General features: G+C 42.5%; 1 protein-coding gene across 1 annotated transcript in view; it reads left to right on the forward strand.

Moving 5' to 3' along the window:
• LOC123481710 (low-density lipoprotein receptor-related protein 1B-like) overlaps positions 1-19340 on the forward strand; it is a 209323-nt gene that overhangs the window by 183592 nt on the left and 6391 nt on the right. Inside the window, exons 6-9 of the mRNA XM_045206460.1 lie at positions 13993-14215; positions 16636-16825; positions 17106-17249; positions 18504-18740. Of these exons, the coding sequence (XP_045062395.1) occupies positions 13993-14215; positions 16636-16825; positions 17106-17249; positions 18504-18740 (794 nt within the window). The remainder of the gene's footprint in view (positions 1-13992; positions 14216-16635; positions 16826-17105; positions 17250-18503; positions 18741-19340) is intronic.

The raw sequence follows: 19340 nt of genomic DNA on the forward strand, positions 1-19340 counted from the left end.
TGGGTGGGCCTGGGAGGGCATAGGCCTACCCACTTGGGAGCCAGGCCCACCCACTGGGGAGAAAGGCCCAGCCAATCAGAATTAGTTTTTCCCCACAAAAGGGCTTTATTACAGACAGAAATACTCCTCAGAACACCCCCTCTACCCTCTCAGACGATCCCGCAGGTGAAGAAGCCGGATATGGAGGTCCTGGGAAGGCATGGTTACACGTGGTCTGCAGTTGTGAGGGCTGTTCAACGTACTGCCAAATTCCCTAAAACAACGTTGGAGGCGGCTTATGGTAGAGAAATTAACCTTAAATTCTCTGGCAACAGCTCTGGTGGACATTCCTGCAGTCAACATGCCAACTGCACGCTGTGGCATCTGTGGCATTGTGTTGTGTGACATTTTAAAGTGGCCTTTTATTGTCCTCAGCACAAGGTGCACCTGTGTAATGATCATGCTGTTTAATCAGCTTCTTGATATGCCACACCTGTCAGGTGGATGGATTATCTTGACAAAGGAGAAATGCTCACTGACATGGATGTAAACAAATTTGTGCACAAAATCTGAGAGAAATAAGCTATTTGTGCATATGGAACATTTCTGGGATATTTTATTTCAGCTCATAAAACATGGGATCAACACTTTACATGTTGCATTTATATTTTTGTTCAGTGTAATAGGGTCTGCTCTGTTCTACATTTTGGGAGTTGAGACATAAAAAAGGTAACGTTAGAAATGTTAAGTTCTCGTCACATCAACACCATTATCCCAGAAACCCTAGACCCATTCCAATTTGCATACCGCCCCGACAGATCCACAGATTATGCAATCTCTATTACACTCCAAACTGCCCTTTCCCACCTGGACAAGAGGAACACCTATGTGAGAATGGTATTCATTGACTACAGCTCAGCGTTCAACACCATAGTGCCCTCAAAGCTCATCACTAAGCTAAGGACCCTGGGACTAAACACCTTCCTCTGCAACTGGATCCTGGACTTCCTGATGGGCCGCCCCCAGGTGGTAAGGGTAGGTAACAACACATCTGCCACACTGATCCTCAACACGGGGGCCCCTCAGGGGTGCGTGCTCAGTCCCCTCCTGTACTCCCTGTTCACCCATGACTGCATGGCCAAGCACGACTCCAACACCATCATTAAGTTTGCCGACGACACAACAGTGGTAGGCCTGATCACCGACAACGATGAGAAAGCCTATAGGGAGGAGGTCAGAGACCTTGCCATGTGGTGCCAGGATAACAACCTCTCCCTCAACGTGATCAAGACAAAGGAGATGATTGTGGACTACAGGAAAAGGAGGACCAAGCACGCCCCCATTCTCATCAACGGGGCTGTAGTGGAGCAGGTTGAGAGCTTCAGGTTCCTTGGTGTCCACATCACCAACAAACTACCATGGTCCAAACACACCAAGACAGTCGTGAAGAGGGCACAAGTCTATTCTCCCTCAGGAGACTGAAAAGATTTGGCACGGGTCCTCAGATCCTCAAAAAATTATACATCTGCACCATCGAGAGCATTCTGACTGGTTGCATCACTGCCTGGTATGGCAACTGCTCGGCCTCCGACCGCAAGGCACTACAGAGGGTGGTGCGTACAGCCCAGTACATCACTGGTGCCAAGCTTCCTGCCATCCAGGACCTCTATACCAGGCGCTGTCAGAGGAAGGCCCTAAAAATTGCCGAAGATTCCAGCCACCCTAGTCATAGACTGTTCTCTCTGCTACCGCACGGCAAGCAGTACCAGAGCGCCAAGTCTAGGTCCAAAAGGCTTCTTAACAGCTTCTCTGTACCGGTACCCCCTGTATATAGGGAGGCAGGTAGCTTAGTGGTTAAGAGCGTTGTGCCAGTAACCGAAAGGTCGCTGGTTCTAATCCCCGAGCCGACTAGGTGAAAAATCTGTCGATGTGCCCTTGAGCAAGGCACTTAACCCTAATTGCTCGTGTAAGTCGCTCTGGATAAGTGCGTCTGCTAAATGACAATAAAATAATCCCCTCGCTACTGTTATTTTACTGCTGCTCTTTAATTATTTGTTACTTTTCTATTTTTCTTCTTTTTTATTTTATTTTTACTTATCTAGTTTTTACTTAACACTTATTTTTCTTAAAACTGCATTGTTGGTTAAGGGCTTGTAAGTAAGCATTTCACTGTAATGTCTACACCTCTTGTATTCGGCGCATGTGACAAATACAATTTGATTTGATTTGATTTAATGTTTCTAAGCGTTTTGGTGTCCATATGATCGATTCTGATGGACCAACCCTCAAATGCAAATAGCGAGTTTAAACTGCTGTTAGAGAGGAAGAACTTATCTTCGTATTTGTTGTGAGTGGCAGGGGGAGGGAGGGGCATGATGTCTGTGCACAGTGCACACAGCACAGAAGGCGCAAAGGAGACGAGACCAAAAAGAACGCTCATAAAAACAAACAAAAAATAAAAACCTTGATTCTTGCAATACAGGCGTTTGGAACATCGCGCTAAATCATACATTTTAATTAATCTATTTAATTGTATATATCGCCCTGTCCTACTTCGTATTATATCCTGATGCATAGTCACCTTACGCCTAAACATATCTACCTCTATCACTCCAGTATCCCTGCACATTGTAAATATGGTACTGGAACTGACCCTGTATATAGTATGCTTACTTACTTTCTTGTGTTCTTCTTATTTCTTATTTTTTATTTCTCATGTGTTTTTTTTCTACCTTTCCTTATTTTTTTGCATTACATTGTTATTGATTACTGCATTGTTGGGTTTAGAGCTTGAAAGAAAGGCATTTCACTGTACGTGTGCATGTGACATTAAACGTTGAAACTTCAGAAGAAATGGCTCTGTGTTGTTTTGCTAAAGCAATGCGGCTTGTCTGTTATGATTGACTGTGAATCTATGCAGTGTGTTGAAGTGACTGTGGTTACATGGAGAATGACAAACAATCCCTTTTAACTTCATGAAAATATAATGCAATTACTGCCTAGGACGAACATGCCTGTTTACTTGACATGGCAAGCATTAGTTGTGAGAACGTTAGTCACACACAGTGCATTCGGAAAGTATTCAGACCCCTTGACTTTTTCCACATTGTTACATTACAGCCTCATTCTAAAATGGATTAAATAGTTTTTTTCCCCCTCATCAATCTACACACAATACCCCATAATGACAAAGCAAAAACTGATTTGTATACGTTTTTGCAAATGTATTAAAGATAAGGAACGGAAATATCACATTTACATAAGTATTCAGACCCTTTACTCAGTACTTTGTTGAAGCACCTTTGGCAGCGATTACAGCCTTGAGCCTTCTTGGGTATGACACTACAAACTTGGCACACCTTTATTTGGGGAGTTTCTCCCATTCTTCTCTGCAGATCCTCTCAATCTCTGTCAGGTTGGATTGGGAGCGTTGCTGCACAGCTATTTTCAGGTCTCTCCAGAGATGTTTGTTCAGGTTCAAGTCCGGGCTCTGGCTGGCCCACTCAAGGACATTCAGAGACTTGTCCCGAAGCCACTCCTGTGTTGTCTTGGCTGTGTGCTTAGGGTCAGTGTCCTGTTGGAAGGTGAACCTTCACCCCAGTCTGAGGTCCTGAGTGCTCTGGAGCAGGTTTTCATCAAGGATCTCTCTGTACTTTGCTCCGTTCATCGTTCCCTCGATCCTGACTATGGGCAATTCCTTCGACCTCATGAGCTCAATTTCGAGTCTCATAGCAAACGGTCTGGATACTTATGTAAATGACTTATTTCTGTTTTTTATCTGTAATATATGTGCAACATTTAATTATGGGGTATTGTGCGTGGAATGATGAAGATTTTTATTTATTTAATCAATTTTAGAATAAGGCTGTAATGTAACAAAATGTGGAAAAAGTCAAGGGGTCTGAATGCCTTCAGAAAGTATACATAACCCTTGACATACAGTGGCTTGCGAAAGTATTCACCCCCCCTTGGCATTTATCCTATTTTGTTGCCTTACAACCTTGAATTAAAATTGATTTTTTGGGGGGTTTGTATCATTTCATTTACACAACATGCCTACCATTTTGAAGATGCAAAATATTTTTGGGGGTGAAACAAACAAGAAATAACACAAAAAAACAGAAAGCTTGAGCGTGCGTAACTACCCAAAGTCAATACTTTGTAGAGCCACCTTTTGCAGCAATTACAGCTGCAAGTCTCTTGGGGTATGTTTCTATAAGCTTGGCACATCTAGCCACTGGGATATTTGCCCATTCTTCAAGGCAAAACTGCTCCAGCTCCTTCAAGTTGGATGGTTTCCGCTGTTGTACAGCAATCTTTAAGTCATACCACAGATTCTCAATTGGATTGAGGTCTGGGCTTTGACTAGGCCATTCCAAGAAATTTAAATGTTTCCCCTTAAACCACTGAAGTGTTGCTTTAGCAGTATGCTTAGGGTCATTGTCCTGCTGGAAGGTGAACCTCCGTCCCAGTCTCAAATCTCTGGAAGACTGAAACAGGTTTCCCTCAAGAATTTCCCTGTATTTAGCGCCATCCATCATTCCTTCAATTCTGACCAGTTTCCAAGTCCCTGCCGATGAAAAACTTCCCCACAGCATGTTCTCGGGGTGATGAGAGGTGTTGGGTTTTCGCCTGACATAGCATTTTCCTTGATGGCCAAAAAGCTAAATTTTAGTCTCATATGACCAGAGTACCTTCTTCCATATGTTTGGAGAGTCTCCCACATGCCTTTTGGCGAACACCAAATGTGTGTTGCTTATTTTTTTCTTTATGCAATGGCTTTTATCTGGCCACTCTTCAGTAAAGCCCAGCTCTGTGGAGAGTACGGCTTAAAGTGGTCCTATGGACATACACCAATCTCCGCTGTGGAGCTTTGCAGCTCCTTGCCTGGTCCGTGAGTTTTGGTGGGCGGCCCTCTCTTGGCAGGTTTGTTGTGGTGCCATATTCTTTCCATTATTTAATAATGGATTTAATGGTGCTCCGTGGGATGTTCAAAGTTTCTGATATTTTTTTATAACCCAACCCTGATCTGTACTTCTCCACAACTTTGTCCCTGACCTGTTTGGAGAGCTCCTTGGTCTTCATGGTGCCGCGATCGATAAAAGACAGTACTGTGCAGCCGTCTTCATCGACCTGGCCAAGGCTTTCGACTCTGTCAATCACTGCATTCTTATTGGCAGACTAAATAGCCTTCTCAAATGACTATCTCGCCTGGTTCACCAACTACTGCTCAGATAGAGTTCAATGTGTCAAAAAAAATAAAATAATAATAATAATAATAATAATGATAAAAGTAAAAAACATTTTAAAAAACATTTTAAAAAAGGAAAGAAATGTATGCACTCACTAACTGTAAGTCGCTCTGGATAAGAGCGTCTGCTAAATGACTAAAATGTAAATGTAAATGTAAATCGGAGGGCCTGTTGTCTGGACCTCTGGCAGTCTCTATGGGGGTGCCACAGGGTTCAATTCTCGGGCCGACTCTATTCTCTGTGTATATCAATGATGTCGCTCTTGCTGCTGGTGACTCTCAGATCCACCTCTACGCAGACGACACCATTTTGTATACATCTGGCCCTTCATTGGACACTGTGTTAACAAACCTCCAAACGAGCTTCAATGGTTTACAACACTCCTACCGTAGACTCCAACTGCTCTTAAACGCTAATAAAACTAAATGCATGCTCTTCAATCGAATGCTGCTTGCACCCGCCTGCCCGACTAGAATCACTACTCTCGGCAGGTCTGACTTAGAATATGTGGACAACTACAAATACCTAGGTGTCTGGTTAGACCGTAAACTCTCCTTCCAGACTCACATTAAGCATCTCCAATCCAAAGTGAAATCTAGAATCGGCTTCCTATTTCGCAACAAAGCCTCCTTCGCTCATGCTGCCAAACATGCCCTCGTAAAACTGACTATACTACCGATCCTTGACTTCGGCGATGTCATTTACAAAATAGCCTCCAACACTCTACTCAGCAAATTGGATGTAGTCACAGTGCCATCCGTTTTGTCAACGAAGCCCCATATACTACCCAACATTGTGACCTGTACGATCTCGTTGGCTAGCCCTCACTACATATTCGTCGCCAAACCCACTGGCTCCAGGTCATCTATAAATCACTGCTAGGCAAATCCCCGCCTTATCTTAGCTCATTGGTCACCGTAGCAACACCCACTAACTTTAAGCATCAGTTGTCAGAGCAGCTTACCGATCACTGCACCTGTACACAGCCCATCTGTAATTAGCCCACCCAACTACCTCATCCCCATATTGTTATTTATTTTGCTCATTTGCACCCCAGTATCTCTATTTGCACATCATGTTCTGCACATCTATCACTCCAGTGTTAATACTAAATTGTAATTATTTTGCACTATGGCCTATTTATTGCCTTACCTCCATAACTTACTACATTTGCACACACTGTATATATATTTTCTATTGTGTTTTTGACTGTACGTTTTGTTTATCCCATATGTAACTCTGTGTTGTTGTTGTTTTTATCGCACTGCTTTGCTTTATCTTGGCCAGGTCACAGTTGTAAATGAGAACTTGTTCTCAACTGGCTTACCTGGTTAAATAAAGGTGAAAGCAATTAAAATAAAAAATTGCTTAGTGGTGCCCCTTGCTTAGTGGTGTTGCAGACTCTGGGGCCTTTCAGAACAGGTGTATATATACTGAGATCATGTGACAGATCATGTGACACTTTAATTGCACACAGGTGGACTTTATTTAACTAATTATGTGACTTCTGAAGGTAATTGCACCAGATCTTATTTAGGGCCTTCATAGTAAAGGGGGTAAATACATATGCACGCATCACATTTCCGTTATTTATTTTTTAGAATTTTTTGAAACAAGTGACTCCCTAGTCCTTTCCGATAACAATTATACCCATAACTTGATACAGCCACCACCATGCTTGAAAATATGAAGAGTGGTACTCAGTGATGTGTTGTGTTGGATTTGCCCCGAACATAACTCTTTGTATTCAGGACATAAAGTTAATTTCTTTGCCAGATCTTTTTGCAGTTTTACTTTAGTGCATGTTTTGGAATATTTATATTCTGTACAGGCTTCCTTCTTTTCACTCTGTCATTTAGGTTAGTATTGTGGAGTAACTACAATGTTGTTGATCCATTCTCAGTTTTCTCCTATCACAGCCATTAAACTCTGTAACTGTTTTAAAGTCACCATTGACCTCATGGTAAAATCCCTTCCTCTCCGGCAACTGAGTTAGGAAGAACGCGTGTATCTCTGTAGTACTGGGTGTATTGATACACCATCCATCCAAAGTGTAATTAATAACTTCACCATGCTCAAATGGATATTCAATGTCTGCTTTTTTTTTACCCATCTACCAATAGGTGCCCTTCTTTGCGAAGCATTGGAAAATCTCCCTGGTCTTTATGGTTGAATCATTGTTTGAAATGCACTACTCGACTGAGGGACCTTACAGATAATTGTATGTGTGGGGTACAGAGATGAGGTAGTCATTCAAAAATCATGTTAAACACTATTATTGCACACAGAGTGTATGCAACTTATTATGTGACTTGTTAAGCAAATGTTTACTTCTGAACTTATTTATGCTTGCCATAACAAAGGGGTTGAATAGTTACTGACAAGACATTTCAGGTTTTCATTTTTAATTAATTTGACATTATTAGGTATTGTGTATAGAACAGTGACAAAAAATCTAAATAAAAAATTCACACAACAAAATGTAGAAAAAGTCAAGGGGTGTGAATACTTTATGAAGGCACTGTACACATACATGCATGCGTGCACTCATGCACGCCATGATGTTGCTGTTGATGTTGCATGTGTTTTGAGGGATGATGGTGTAGGAGGAGAGTGTGTGTGCAAGTCCGTCAGGGGAGCAGGGAGCTGGGCATGATTGGTTATCAGGAGCAAGCATTTCTCTGGGCTCCTCTCTCTTTAATTGGTGAGACATGGCTACAGCTGTTTCTGGTGAGGGAGAGAGCAGAGGGTCTGTCAGCCGTGGCAGTGGTGTGGAAACAAAAATAAATTGAGGAGTTTGATGATAGCTGATAGCAGCACAGCATGAGGCGCAATGTTTATGGAATATGTTCTGACACCACCCTCCATTTTATTTTGCTGTTTAGATTTTCTTCTTTCTTTCATGAAAAGGAATGCTATTCTTTTATTTTTCGCTTCTGGAAAGGTTTGATGGATATGGTCAACTCTTCCCACTGTTAAGAGGATCTCTGAAAAGGAATTGAAATGAGTGTCAACCTTGTTCAATCTTGCCTGTGGTAGTTTTAGTTAAGCTCTAACTTCCCAAACAAATAATACTGACTGAGGGGGCATATTTTTCCATCATCATATTTTGATGGGAGAATGGGTTTTTATTATGCGAAAGCAAAAACTAAAAAACAATTATGTTTATTAGTATAGTGAGGCCTAGAGTTCCTTTTCCATTCGATTGTGGAACATACAGTGCATTTGGAAACTATTCCGATCCCTTCCCTTTTTCCACATTTTGTTAAGTTACAGCCTTATTCTAAAATGGATTAAATAAATAAAACATCTTCATCAATCTACACACAATACCCCATAATGACAAAGCAAAAACAGATTTTTAGATTTTTAAACAGAAAAACCTTATTTACATAAGTATTCAGACCTTTTGCTATAAGACTCAAAATTGAGCTTAGGTGCATTCTGTTTCCATTGATCATCCTTGAGGTGTTTCTACAACTTAATTGGAGTCCACCTGTGGTAAATTCAATTGATTGGACATGATTTGGAAAGGCACACACCTGTCTATATAAGGTCCCTCAGAAGACAGCGCATGTCAGAGCAAAAACCAAGCCATGAGGTTGAAGAAATTGTCTGTAGAGCTCCGAGACAGGATTGTGTTGAGGCACAGATCTGAAGGGTAACCAAAAAGGTCTGCAGCATTGAAGGTCCCCAAGAACACAGTGGCCTCCGTCATTCGTAAATGGAAGAAGTTTGGAAACACTCAGACTCTTCCTAGAGCTGGCCGCCCGGACAAACTGAGCAATCGGTGGAGATGGGCCTTGGTCAGGGAGGTGACCAAGAACCTGATGGTCACTCCGACTGAGCTCCAGAGTTCTTCTGTGGAGATGGAAGAACCTTCCAGAAGGACAACCATCTCTGCAGCACTCCACCAATTAGGCTTTTATGGTAGAGTGGCCAGACAGAAGCCACTCCTCCATAAATGGCACATGACAGCCCGCTTGGAGTTTGCCAAAAGGCACCCAAATGACTCTCAGACCATGAGAAACAAGATTCTCTGGTCTGATTAAACCAAGATTGAAGTCTTTAGCCTGAATGCTAAGCATCACGTCTGGAGTAAACCTTGCACCATCCCTACGGTGAAACATGGTGGTGGCAGCATCATGCTGTGGGGATGTTTTTCAGCAGCAGGGACTGGAGACTAGTTAGGATTGAGGGAAAGATGAACGGCGCAAAGTACAGAGATCCTTGATGAAAACCTGCTCCAGAGCACTCAGGACCTCAGACTGGGGCGAAGGTTCACCTTCCAACAGGACAACGACCCTAAGCACACAGCGAAGACAATGCAGGAGTGGCTTCGGGACAAGTCTCTGAATGTCCTTGAGTGGTCCAGACAGAGCCCGGACTTGAACCCGATCTAACATATCTGGAGAGACCTGAAAATAACTGTGCAGTGACGCTCCCCATCCAACCTGACAGAGTTTAAGAGGATCTTCAGAGAAGAATAGAAGAAGCTCCTCAAATACAGGGGTGCCAAGCTTGTAGCATCATTCCCAAGAAGACTCAAGGCTGTAGTCACTGCCAAAGGTGCTTCAACAAAGTACTGAGTAAAGGGTCTGAATGCTTAGACTACCGTTCAAAAGTTTGGGGTCACTTAGAAATGTCCTTGTTTTCGATTGAAAAGCAATTTCTTGTCCATTAAAATTAAATAAAATAGATCAGAAATACATTGTAGACATTGTTAATGTTGTAAATGGCTGTTGTAGCTGGAAACTGATGATTTTTAATGGAATATCTACATAGGCGTACAGAGGCCCATTATCAGCAACCATCAGTCCTGTGTTCCAATGGCATGTTGTGTTTGCTAATCCAAGTTTATCATTTTAAAAGGCTAATTGATCATTAGAAAAACCTTTTGCAATTATGTGCCGGTAATCTTTGTCTGTTTGATGGATGTCATGGTACAACCTAAATGTCACCCATTTTTTTTACATTTACGTCATTTAGCAGACACTCTTATCCAGAGCAACTTACAGTTAGTGAGTGCATACATTATTTATTTATTTTTATACTGGCCCCCCGTGGGAATCAAACCCACAACCCTGGCGTTGCAAACGCCATGCTCTACCAACTGAGCTACATCCCTGCCGGCCATTCCCTCCCATACGCCAGGCCAATTGTGCGCCGCCCCGTGGATCTCCCGGTCACAGCCGGCTACGACAGAGACTGGATTCGAACAAGGATCACTAGTGGCACAGCTTGCACTGCGATGCAGTGCCTTAGACCACTGCGCCACTCGGGAGGCCACTGTACATGAACCCCACTATGCATGAACTTAGACGTTTTGAAAGAGAAACCTGCTTCTTGTGGTTCTAAAAGACTACTGTAAACGTTCACAAAATACATTTACAAAGGCGAAAGAAAGACTTCAGATAAGACTTGCAAAGACCATCATGACCAATTATTATTTTCATACAGTTTTTTATTTTAATGTAAGCTACATACTTTGTTTTGTCTCCTGAATTCCTAACTGTACTGTATCAGCAACAATCCTAATCCCAGAAACCCGTCATTGGTATGCCACGTAGAGGCTCACCTGTTCAGGGAGTTGTGTTTCTCGCTGAAGGAGGTAATTTTTTAGCCCAGCATGTATCTCGGGGTTCAAAGGTCACATCTATATCTCTCCTGACTTGACTTGTATGGATTAAGTGGGCTCTCTGGCTCCAGCTCCCCTCAGCTCCCTGACTGTCTCTCTCTCCCGTTATCGTCTGCTCTGGCCTGGTGCTGTATGTCTCAGAGAGCCACAATGAAACCATGAGCATGGCAACCCTGATGCTTCCACATTAGTTTAGAGGTTGCAAAATTCCCTGGTTTTCCCAGAAATCCTGATTGGAGGGTTCTGAATTTCCTGCTTATTCCGGCCTGATTCTGGGAATCTTCCAACCGGGATTTCTGGAAAACCTGGGAATTTGGGGGAAATTACTTATCAACCCTAACCATGAGCAAGGCAGCTCTTCCTGCTGAGACTCTCAGTGCCCCGCGTCTGAAGTTTGTATTGTCGCCTCTCTTGCTTTCTTTCCATCTCTTTTCAAAATCAGATTTGTGAATACATTTTGCCTTTATTTTATTAGGTACAGTTGAAGTCGGAAGTTTACATACACATAGGTTGGAGTCATTAAAACTCATTTTTCAACCACTCCACAAATTTCTTGTTAACAAACTATAGTTTTGGCAAGTCGGTTAGGACATCTACTTTGTGCATGACACAAGTCATTTTTCCAACAATTGTTTACAGACAGATTATTTCACTTATAATTCGCTGTATCACAATTCCAGTGGGTCAGAAGTTTACATACACTAAGTTGAATGTGCCTTTAAACAGCTTGTAAAATTCCTGAAAACGATGTAATGGCTTTAGAAGCTTCTGATAGGCTAATTGACATAATTTGAGTCAATTGGAGGTGTACCTGTGGATGTATTTCAAGGCCTACCTTCAAACTTAGTGCCTTTTTGCTTGACATCATGGGAAAATCAAAAGAAATCAGCCAAGACCTCAGAAAAGAAATGGTTGACCTCCACAAGTCTGGTTCATCCTTGGGAGCAATTTCGAAATGCCTGAAGGTACCACGTTCATCTGTACAAACAATAGTACGCAAGTATAAACACCATGGGACCACGCAGCCGTCATACCGCTCAGGAAGGAGACGTGTTCTGTCTCCTAGAGATGAACGTACTTTGGTGCGAAAAGTGCAAATCAATCCCAGAACAACAGCAAATGACCCTGTGAAGATGCTGGAGGAAACAGGTACAAAAGTATCTACAGTAAAATGAGTCCTATATCGACATAACCTGAAATGCCGCTCAGCAAGGAAGAAGCCACAGCGCCAAAACCGCCATAAAAAAGCCAGACTGCGGTTTGCAACTGCACATGGGGACAAAGATCGTACTTTTTGGAGAAATGTCCTCTGGTCTGATGAAACAAAAATAGAACTGTTTGGCCATAATGGCCATCATTATGTTTGGAGGAAAAAGGGGGCTGCTAGCAAGCTGAAGAACACCATCCCAGCCGTGAAGCACGGGGGTGGCAGCATCATGCTGTGGGGGTGCTTTGCTGCAGGAGGGACTGGTGCACTTCAGAAAATAGATGGCATCATGAGGAAGGAAAATTATGTGGATATATTGAAGCAACATCTCAAGACATCAGTCAGGAAGTTAAAGCTTGGTCGCAAATGGGTCTTCCAAATGGACAATGACCCCAAGCATACTTCCAATGTATGGCAAAATGGCTTAAGGACAACAAAGTCAAGGTATTGGAGTGGCCATCACAAAACCCTGACCTCAATCTTATAGAACATTTGTGGGCAGAATTGAAAAAGCGTGTGCGAGCAAGGAGGCCTACAAACCTGACTCAGTTACACCAGCTCTGTCAGGAGGAATGGGCAAAAATTCACCCAACTTATTGTGGGAAGCTTGTGGAAGGCTACCCGAAAAGTTTTACCCAAGTTAAACAATTTAAAGGCAATGCTACCAAATACTAATTGAGTATATGTAAACTTCTGACCCACTGGGAATGTGATGAAAGAAATAAAAACTGAAATAAATCATTCTCTCTACTATTATTTTGACATTTCACATTCTTCAAATAAAGTGGTGATCCTAACTGACCTAAGACAGGGAATTTTTACTAGGATTAAATGTCAGGAATTGTGAAAAACTGAGTTTAAATGTATTTGGCTAAGGTGTATGTAAACTTCCGACTTCAACTGTATATGGCATTGCACATTGAATGGTTGGTTTAAAGCAAAAGCATTTCCAATTAGATACTGTATAAGAGGTGATTCCTGGAACGAGCTGGCTTTAGACTGCTAACTTAACAGTGGGTATTTGTGGGAGGTCTGTTTAGACGGCCATACAAAACTACAATACCATGCTGGCCCTGATACACCATTTCCTTTTCGGTACATGTAGATAAAATCAGGAAATTAATAGTTTAATTGATAAGACTTACAATGATAAGGTTCAATGTGCTTTCTTTCTTTTCATACTATAGCTGCTATTTGGGGAATTTGTTTTGTCATGATTCTTCTTGAAGTTCTGTCTGTTTTCAGTACTGTATAACTTTTTCTTAATGTCATCTCCTTCAATTTGTATACCTGTAGGCTCTATACAGTCACTCAAGTTCATTTATAACTTTCCTTGGTAGTTGGCGCTAAAATGCAGTAATTGTGCAGTAATTGGTTTCAAAAAGTTGTGTGGATATGCCTGAATAATAACCATGAATGAATAAGGCACCAGGCATGAATAACCATGGGCTATCATTGTGTTGGTGGATATGAGGATGACTAGAGTTGCAAAACTCTGGGAACTTTCAATAAAACTCCGGATTTCCTGCTTATTCCCTCCTGTTTCTGGGAATCTTCCATCTGGGATTTCGGGAAAACCAGAGAATTTATTGAAAGTTCCTGGATTTTTGCAACCCTAATGATGACAGTAAAAGGAAGACTACAGTATTTGGAAATCCTCAACAATTATTTACATTCAAGGGCTACCTAATGGGCTTATGTTAAGCATATATGTACTGTTATTTCTCTTCCTGGAACCTGTTCAATTGGTTAGAGTGTGGCGCTAGCATTGCAAAGGTTACGGGTTCAAGTCCTGCTGGCATCACATACCCCTACTATGCCTACTATGTATTCACTCACTGTACAGTAAGTCGCTTTGAATATAAGCATCTGCTATGTGGCATATTTATAGAAATGTCTATATCATCTCCAAATAGGATGCTGTTCTTCACTGACTATGGGAACGTAGCCAAGGTGGAGCGGTGCCACATGGACGGCACCAACCGAACCAGACTGGTGGATTACAAGACAGAGCAACCCACAGCCGTGGCCCTGGACTTGGTCAAGAAGCTGGTGTACTGGGCAGACGCCTACCTGGATTACATTGAAGTAGTGGATTACAACGGGAAGAACAGGCATGCGGTTATCCAGCAGAGTCAAGTGAGTGTCAAGCCTCATTCTGTTTTTGTGGGGCCTGAGCTGGGCTCTGCTTCTGATGATTGCCTTCTTGAGTTTACAGTTTACATACCACAGACATTAGTCTGTGGATGTTTATATGGATAATGTGAGACAATCTGAAATGTGTTTGTCCATTTTGTGTCTCAGTGGTGAAGAGTGTGCAAAGCCAAGGTTGTGGGTTCAATTCCTGCAAGCATTACATACACATACTAACACATTACAGATATCAAACCTTCCTCCTTACAGACTGACAACTACAGTAACATCTTTCCAAAACCAGACTTGGTTGGGAGGGCAGTTCAGGGCAACTGATTATTCCTTTCTTCTAGCTACTGTATGACTCTTGCCCATGTTGCTGTAGAGTAGAGACAAGGTATGCATCCCAAATGGCACCATATTCCCTATATAGTGCACTACTTTTGACCAGAACCCTATGGACCCTGGTCAAAAGTAGTGCACTATATAAGGAATAGGGTGCCATTTGGGATGCAGACAAAGGATTTGATATCTCTTGAATATGGATTTCACTGGGATACTGCATGTTGATTCATTAGTGTGGATGAGTGAGAGGATGTGAGATTTACATTTTAGTCATTTAGCAGACGCTCTTATCCAGAGCGACTTACAGGAGCAATTAGGGTTAAGTGCCTTGCTCAAGGGCACATCGACAGATTTTTCACCTAGTCAGCTCGGGGATTAGAACCAGCGACCTTTCGGTTACTGGCACAACGCTCTTAACCAATAAGCTACCTGCTGCCCCGAGATGAGGCCGCTTACAAATGACCCATGTCCTTAGTCCTTCATACTTTACTACACTTTGGAGACAGATAGGTCTAATTAGGGAATATTATTATTCAAAAGGCCCCTTGAAAGTGACCTACTGTAGTGTGAGGGAGATTCATATTGTAGGCTATGATGGTGGAGGGAAAGAAAGAGGCCAAGGCATATGAAATACACCTTATTGTGTGTGCAGGTGTTCTTAGCATAATGATGCCTCTTTCTGTTCATAAGTATGTGGCCTCAGCAGACCTCTGCATATCATCTCCATGACATATGAAAGACAGATTTAACTTTTTCTACTGGCAGACGATGTAGTGTCCATTTTTTTATTCCACTTACAATTCAGCTCATACACCACAGGGTTCAAACCAATACAAAAAAGACAATACAATATGCAGGTTGAGTCATAAATAGGATTGCAAAGGGAGGGTATATTACTGGAAACGTTCTAAGTTTACCAGTAAACTACCAGAATTTTGAAGGATTTTATGTAATCTATCACAAGACATCTAGTGGCCCTTTTGGGTATTTCAGATTATCACAGATGTCTGTAATTATCTCTGGCCCTCTGTGTGGCCTTCAAATCTAAAATATATTAAATTATTAAATAAGATGATTTTAAAATAACAAATAGCATGACAAAGCTGTAAACCATTATCCTAAATAAATTATAAACCATAAACTTAGTGAATACCATTGGTATTACCAAAAATTACACAGCCTTGAAATAGACTGGCTGATATTATTATTAGAAGCAAACTGTGTTCCTAAAAAACATGATGGTTCAATGGTTTCCTGGTTGTTTTTTTTCTCCTGCCACATATTTTTCCGCCCCAGGGTTGAGGTGAGGCCCAGTAGGTTTAGGCACACTTCCTGTGAACACTACTCACCCAACCCTGTCCTGTGTGTGTGTGTGTGTGTGTGTGTGTGTGTGTGTGTGTGTGTGTGTGTGTGTGTGTGTGTGTGTGTGTGTGTGTGTGTGTGTGTGTGTGTGTACATGGACGGTGTTGGCATAGTAAATGTAGCGTGGAGGGCAAGCCGACAAGGTGAGCAAGGCATTTCACCCTAATTGCTTGATGGTCGTTGTTGATGATGGGCAAGACAAAATATTTAAGTGCCTTTGAACGGGGTATGGTAGTAGGTGCCAGACGCATCGGTTTGAATGTGTCAAGAGCTGCAAAGCTGCTGGGTTTTTCACGCTCAACAGTTTCCCGTGTGTATCAAGAATGGTCCACCACCCAAAGGACATCCAGCCAACTTGACACAACTGTGGGAGGCATTGGAGTCAGCATGGGCCAGCATCCCTGTGGAACGCTTTCGACACCTTGTATAGTCCATGCCCCAACTATACAACTCAATATTAGGAAGGTGTTCCTAATGTTTTGAACACTCAGTGTATAAGCACCCACCCTATTATTATTATTATTAGTAGTATGTTCCCAGAGGATTATGCCCACTCCATAACCCTGTCTAGGTTGGGGAATACACACACACACACACGTTTTCTCTCATGTCTTAGATCCTGGAGCTCACAGAGTTGTTTTATAGAATAAACATTTTTATTTTGTGGGGTTTCATCTTTGTTCTGTTGCATGTCAATGCATTGTTCTGCTCTGTTTCAGGTGTCCTACATCCATGGATTAGCTGTCTTTGAGAACTACCTGTATGCCACTCATTCTGACCCCTCCATTGGGAATACCATGGACATCTTCAAGATCCATCGGTTTAACACCACAGAACCCAGGACACTAACCAGCCTGGGGAGTTCCAGAGGAGCAATACGTGTTTACCACAGACTCACTCAGCCAAAAGGTAAAGGACATTTGTGTCAGGGTACTACATGTGCTTGCTTGCTGGAGTCGAATATGCAGTACTTGTGACGCACAAGCTCAGAGATTTCTGCATCACTGTGACTTGATCCAGTCAGGGTGCTACATTGCATGCTGGTGTCAAATGCATGTGTAGCCTACATGTGACAAATGTTTTGTGAATCTGAGAGTTTTCTGCTTCACTTAATGTACGGTCAAATGATTGTGTTGCAGTTATATTTGATGAGTAGCTAATGGACTTTCCTACTCCTCCTATCCTCTAGTAAGGAGTCACGTGTGTGAGAAGGACCCATATGGAAAGCCAGGTGGATGCTCCCACATCTGTCTGCTGAGCGGTAGCTACAAGTCTAGGACCTGTCGATGTCGGACAGGCTTCAGTATGGGGAGCGACGGACAATCCTGCAAAAGTCAGTGTCACATCTATCCCTCATCCCATTATGCTATAAACATGTAATCTAATCATAGCCTATATTCCTGAAAGCACTGTAGAAAACAAGGTACAAAAGATGCAATTTAGTTCCCTCAGACTAAGAAAGTGTGTCCTATCACTTTAACACCTATCAGTATTTCTGTCCACATACAGTATCTCAGATATATCGAGATGTGTGCCTTGCATACTGTATAGGTCTGTCTGTTGACACTAGTGAGGATCTCTTCTACATGGACCATATATATCGCCCTGCCTCAGATAGTCAAATAGACAGTGATGAAGACGAACGCTGGTTGAGACTGGCCCATTTGAAAATGATGTCCCACTATTGACCTGTCAGGAGCCGTGATTCATTATTGCCATAATGGAGTTTTAAGATCATCTGCATTTGTTAGCTTGATGATCAATCCACGAACATTGTGTAGTTGACAATAAAAGCAGAAGATCAAATTGATCACACAATCAGAGGTCCACCGCATTTCGATTGGGCGTAGCAGAGCGCCTTGCCACGTTCACCCTCCATGACACATTTGATTTATACCTCCTTACTAGATATTCTGATGACACCAGCTCTCTCTTCCCTTAGCCTAATGAGATTCAGTGCTAAATGTTTGTGCTTCTTCTTGCCGCATCGCAGCCAGTCATGGTGGGGTTTGTGAACTGGGTCTCATACAATGCTTAATTGTCTCCTGGGGTAGCCTGACTCTCCCTCACAGGATGATAAATTGAAGTGATGCCTGTGTGGTCTGTCTCACACACGGCAGTATGGTCTCCTGGGTAGAGGGGCTTCTGGCAGAGTGAGGAGAGGTCTGGTTCTTTCTTTGTAGCCCTGGAGGATCCCTAGGGTCCCACCCAGAACCCCCAGAGTGACTGGTGTTGGGCCACAGTGGAGCTACCTCAGCTTTGCCTTTCAAATGAGATAATGTTCATGTCTGTGCATTAGAAGTTAACAGTCGCTTTTTAGTCTCTCGCCTGACTTTCATATAGTTATTTCAGAAGGCCAAGCTAGCTAGCGCAAGAACACTGAGTATGGCTCACAAGACTACTGCTTTCTCAGCGCTGATCACTTCTCCCTTCAAGGAGAATAGATGAGCCTGGCCGTCTCAGATTAGGACAACATGGAATGTTAGAGGCTTTAATTCTGGGATCAGCAGCATTGAAGAATTACACCAATTAACTGACAATAAGTAGAATAAAGAGTAAAGAACCCTTCTCTGTTTTTGCATTCTAGAACCCAAAAACGACCTCTTCCTGTTCTATGGTAAAGGTCGGCCAGGGGTCATCCGAGGCCTGGACATGAATGTGAAGTCCAGTGATGAGCACATGGTCCCGATCGAGGACCTGGTCAACCCCAGAGCCATCGACTACCACACAGAGTCAGGACACATCTACTTCGCTGACACAACCAGTTTCCTCATAGGCCGGCAGAAAATAGATGGGAACAGCCGGGAAACGATACTCAAAGATGGTGGGTTTATTTGTTATTATAATTTATATCAGGGATGGGCTACCCTTTTGTAGGCCCAAGGATCTATTAGGAATAGTATAATACACAAGGTGGAATTTCGAAATGTGGTTAGGCATCAGCAGATTTTCTCTTGTTATGTCAGTCAGTTTCAATCACTCAATTAGCCCATGTCAGCTAAAATTTTTTAGATTGGTAAGTCAGTCTAGCCAGCTATCTAAACATTTCTCTCCATCCTATGGCAAAATGTGTAGAATTGTAGGAAATTAGCTGTAAAACTGTAAAATTGTCTCTACGCTCCATGGCAAAATGTGTAGAATCGCAGGAAATTAACTCTAAAACTCTCCGCTGTTTGCAAAATTTAACTTAGGGCCCCCAAAAGGCAAGGGCCGACTCTTACTGCATGTGTGGGTATGGATGTGGTTACGCAGACCCGCGAGCCACTGCGGCCCCTCATGATGAGTTCAGATTTGTTGTGGCCCCCACCCCTATCAAAGTTGCCCATCCCTGCTTTATATGAAACATCTTTACTCCTGTCTCCTTGACTAAACGAACACTTTGATGGATTTTGCTTGGCTATATATCTCTGTGAATGGTATTAAT

This window comes from Coregonus clupeaformis, chromosome 23 (genome assembly GCF_020615455.1).
Source record: "Coregonus clupeaformis isolate EN_2021a chromosome 23, ASM2061545v1, whole genome shotgun sequence".
Taxonomy (NCBI): domain Eukaryota; kingdom Metazoa; phylum Chordata; class Actinopteri; order Salmoniformes; family Salmonidae; genus Coregonus; species Coregonus clupeaformis.